The 5,000-nt window shown below is 41.1% G+C and overlaps 1 protein-coding gene across 1 annotated transcript in view; it reads right to left on the reverse strand.

The window, feature by feature from the left end:
* Window positions 1–4,163, reverse strand: part of qtrt1 (queuine tRNA-ribosyltransferase 1) — a 12,224-nt gene extending 8,061 nt beyond the window's left edge. The window contains exons 1-5 of the mRNA XM_060857251.1: window positions 3,723–4,163; window positions 3,152–3,220; window positions 2,699–2,837; window positions 2,153–2,347; window positions 1,244–1,382 (exon numbers count right to left, since the gene is read on the reverse strand). Coding sequence (XP_060713234.1) covers window positions 1,244–1,382; window positions 2,153–2,347; window positions 2,699–2,837; window positions 3,152–3,220; window positions 3,723–4,004 — 824 coding nt within the window. The 5' untranslated portion in view covers window positions 4,005–4,163. The remainder of the gene's footprint in view (window positions 1–1,243; window positions 1,383–2,152; window positions 2,348–2,698; window positions 2,838–3,151; window positions 3,221–3,722) is intronic.
* Window positions 4,164–5,000: the final 837 nt, after the last annotated feature.

The following is a 5,000-nucleotide window of genomic DNA, read 5'->3' on the forward strand; positions in this document are numbered from 1 at the left end:
GACAAATAGGCACAGAATCTAGCTGCTGCTCAGATCCATGAGGGACGTTTTAAACTTGTTTTAAATCATCAAATAAGACAATTCAGATTCAAACCTGAATAAATACCACAAGATCAGCTCTGAGGAAGTGAATCAAGTTATAGAATATATTTACAGCCAAGTTTACAAGATGCAGTGCCCTAAAGGCTCCCATACAAGTGGGAAAACATCATGACATGCCCGCTAGGGTGACCTTCCAGTGTAGATGTTATACAGTGTCCTGCAGAAGTCCCCAATATGTGAAAAAACCTGAATGCGAGAATACATGATGTAGTGCCCCATAGGCTCATCTGAATAGGAGAATACAAGATGTGCCCCATAGGCTCCTCTGAATGTGAGAATACATGATGTAGTGCCCTAAAGGCTCCTCTGAATGGGAGAATACATGATGTAGTGCCCCATAGGCTCCTCTGAATGGGAGAATACAAGATGTAGTGCCCCACAGGCTCATCTGAATAGGAGAATACAAGATGTAGTGCCCCATAGGCTCCTCTGAATGGGAGAATACATGATGTAGTGCCCTAAAGGCTCATCTGAATGGGAGAATACATGATGTAGTGCCGTAAACGCTCCTCTGAATGTGAGAATACATGATGTAGTGCCCTAAAGGCTCCTCTGAATGGGAGAATACATGATGTAGTGCCCTAAAGGCTCCTCTGAATGGGAGAATACATGATGTAGTGCCCTAAAGGCTCCTCTGAATGGGAGAATACATGATGTAGTGCCGTAAAGGCTCCTCTGAATGGGAGAATACATGATGTAGTGCCCTAAAGGCTCGTCTGAATGTAAGAATATATGAGGGTTTTCCCTTTAGTGCCGTTCCAGTGGAGAAAATACCATGTAGTGCCCTATAGGATCCATATATATATATATATATATATATATATATATATATATATATATATATATATATATATATATAAACAACTGAGATGTAAGTGCCCTGTATAGAGTGCTCCTACGTCTGGGAAAACAAACCATCCAGATGTTGCTTTTTTCCCTTCAACCCAATGTGTTATCCTATATATTTGATCTTTTACCCCCTGGCCCTCAGACAGTCTGCCACTGGGGTTCCTTGTACTGTAAAGGTTTCTTTGTTTCCTTTTTTTAAATCTGGAATTGCTTAGAAACCTCAGCTGCTTCATATATGCTACACTTGGCAGAATCCGTGGCCTTGGAAACGAGGAGGTGAGTTTTTTTTTACCCGACTCCCATTAGGTAGCGAGGCTTCTCTCTGGGCAGGTGGTCTGTACTGAGGGTCACCATCTTCCAGAAGTCGTCCTTCTCCTCTCCACCACTCAAACCACCTATGGCAAAGCCAGGAACATCCCTCTTTGTCATCTCTGTAGGATAAAAACACACAAACACAAGAATTATTATGAACAAAAAATGTTAATGTAAGCACATGAAATATGTTCATACTGAAATGTCTGGGATGCAACATGATCAATCATCAATCCACCACCTGACTAAACCATGTCTTTACTGGGGATGCAGTCACACCAACTCTTTCCTCCTGCCACGTCTCCTGCCCAGTCTCCTGCCTCCTGCCATGTCTCCTTCCTTGTATCCTTCTTCCTGTCCCATCTAATTCCTTGTCTACTTCCTCCTGCCCTGTCTCCTTCCTTGTCTCCTTCACCTCTCCTTCTTCCTGTCCCGTCTAATTCCTCGTCTCCTTCCTTGACTCTTTCCTCCTGCCCTATCTCCTTCCTCCTTCCCTTCCTCCTGTCTCCTATGCTCCTATCCTATGTCATCTCTTTACCTTCATCTCAGATGTCACTTGTTGTCAGATGTTCAGATGTTGACCTGATGAGGATGACAGCGTTCATCCTCCACATCCTCTTCACTTCCTTGCTGGATGACGGAGGGGTGTTTTTAAGCAGCATGAAAAGTGTTGTGTTCTCTTACATGCTTTGCACTTCCCACTAGGAGCTTGTTTTTTATTCGTGCCTCCTGTTCAGTTTATTCATCTACCCATTGCTTCTCACTGTCTAGTTATTATGTATGTGTGTAATTATGAACATCCAGATATTTCTTAATCAACAAGTGTATTATTTAAAAACTAACCCTAGGTTAAATAAAAAAGGAACAGAGGGACTCAGACGACACTCACCATCCAAACACGCCCTCCGTAGCTCGGCGTTAAGGCCTCCCTGAATGATGGCGAACAGGTTTTGTCGGTGTGGGTTTTGATTGGCGGCGATGCAGCGGTCCAGCCAGCGCACTGAGCGGTGCATAGCTTCCTCCACCCTCGGCCCAGTCACCGTGCTACTGACCACATCGTCCAGCTGCATCATGATGTCCGAGCCTGCGCGGAAACACAAAAAACAAACAGGAAGATATATGACGCTAGCATTGACTACTAGGTTCAAGGACTACACGGTTCATCGCTCAAACAAATCGTGAAATGCACAAGTGTACCACAATTTATTAGTTTGCTTTTTAATTAGATGCATTATTATATGCAAAAACAACAACAAAATATATTCTTCTAGTGTCGGAACAAACTAGAAACGGCATATGCCGTTTTTTCCATTGAAAAAATATCACCAGTCGTTCCACCTATTTCAACTCCTGAAAATATTCGTACTTATTTATTTAGTCGGGATCGAGGATCTGTGCTTTACTTTAACACTCTGCTCAGGAGCAGGACTCATACCGAGGCTGTTCTGTATGCCGATGGACTGCTCGGGGGTGAGCAGGATCTCCTTTCCATCGTACGGCGAGCGGAACAGAACTCCCTCCTCCGTCACCTTGGACAGCTCCACTAGAGACACCATTTGAAAACCTCCACTGTCCTGACGAGAAGAGCAGAAACGACGAGTTATGGTTTCTGTACTGTAACAATTTCTAACTAGGTCCTTTGTTAAAAGGACCAGTTTGGAGTTTTTAGTGCTTACTGCTGACTAGAAGAAGTCCCTCTAAAATTCGTACACAGTATGTATAATTTAAAGTAGAGGTAGAGTATGTAGCATGTAGAGTAAGTGCGTAGTATGTCGTTTGGGATGCATCTGTTTCCTTCACACTGTAAATGACTTTAAATGTGTTTAGTGTAAGCTTTCTCCGAGCATTCAGCTTTCCTCTTCATTTCTAACCACGATATTCAGCTTACCGTCAAGAGGTTTCGCTTCCAGTTCATGAATCCGTGCAGGCCGTTGGCTTTCTCGATCAGCTCAGGACCCTGACACACACAAACACACACACACATAATAGAAGAAACTAAACGTAGATAGATACACACGCTATCCAATCAAAGTACAAATCACACCACAACTGTACATTCAGTGTTTTCTCGCTTTGGTAGCTTATCAGAAACTTAAAACACCAATCATTAATGCTGTGTGTGAGATATTTTATGCCCCTCGTTATTCCTTTTATGTCATCAGCGAGATTTTGTGATGTAATGCATCTCAACAATAGTGATTTCTCTATTGATAGTGATCAGGACATCTTACATCCCAGCCTTGCTTCTTCACACAATGCCTGTGTTCTTCTTACGTCTTTTGGTGATTTATCGTTTATCACTCAGTTTGATAAAATAACTTGCTTTAAGACATTTATGTGATGCAGAAGCTACAAATACAAAAGCTCCTGTTGATGTTTCTTTATCTCTGAAAGACAGAATGGACTCCATGCTGTGTTACAGTACAATCTGAGCCTGCATTGACATTTTATTCACGTACCGGCCTCATGCCCAAGTGATACGTGTTTCCGAGACAGATTTGACAGTCCAGCTGTTCCAGCTGCTGCGCACTGATTCCCTTCATGGTGCCCTGCGTGCCGACCGGCATGAACACCGGCGTGTTAACGCTGCCGTGGGGAAGTGTGAGCACACACGCGCGCGCCTTGGTCACAGGACACTCCGCTACAATCCGGAGAGCAAGAGGCAAAGGCGAGGAAACCGCTTTAACAGCTGCCATGTCAGGTTTACACTCGCATGTGTCACGGCCTGTGGGCGCCGCCATTTTGAAAAGCTTCACACAATATCCGCGTTCACTCTAAGCCCCGCCCCCTGCACACTGATTGGCTGGATTGGTTAGCGTTACCCAGTGCTGATCTCCTTCTCCTTCTCCTTCTCCTTCTGCTTCTGCTTTTTCTTTTTCTTCAAATCTGTCACTTCAAATTTAAAGTTTAAAGGTTGAAATATACCTAGAAAATGTATGCATACAATTTTAAAGGCATAAAAAGTTTAAATGATCTAATTTAAAAACCAACCAGCCAATTAAAACTAATGTTTTTCAAATGTTTTAATGATTTTAAACATTTTTTTTGAAAGTTTAATAATTCTTAGTTTTTCAGTATTCCTAGATATTCTGTAGTATACTATTAGTTTTTTTTAGTATCCTCAGATTTTACTTTTAACTTAATAGTAATTCATTCATTAATAATTACTTATGACCTGCTCTGTCATTTTATTATTCATTATTTTAATCATCATTATCATCATCATCATCATCATCATCATTATTATTATTATTATTATTATTATTATTATTATGTCAATTTAAATTTTGCTAAACCGAAAAAACATCTTTAAAAATCTTTTTTATGTTCATAATAACAAAACAATTTAACCAAGAACCTTCTAAAAACAGGGCAAAATAATCATCTCATTAAAAAATGAACTATAATGTTATAATGAAGCATAAGGTTAAAAAATGTTTTGTTCCCTACAAACACGGTCTGTTTAAGGTTTATTTGTATGTTTGTGCATCATAATTTATCAGAATTTTCAGAAGTATTCTCGTTTATTTTAGCGAAAGTTAAATAGCTTGGTTTTAATAAATAATAAACTACACTACGTTTCCATTGGTGCACGATCAACGTGACTAACGTGAGACAGGCAGTTCATTTGACCAATCGCATTGCGCACGCCTTGAGCTTGAGCGAGCAGTGAACCAATAGGAAGAAAGAAACAAACCCGGAAGAATTCGAAAGGACCAATCGATGTTCAGGCTGTT

This window comes from Tachysurus vachellii, chromosome 21 (genome assembly GCF_030014155.1).
Source record: "Tachysurus vachellii isolate PV-2020 chromosome 21, HZAU_Pvac_v1, whole genome shotgun sequence".
NCBI lineage: Eukaryota > Metazoa > Chordata > Actinopteri > Siluriformes > Bagridae > Tachysurus > Tachysurus vachellii.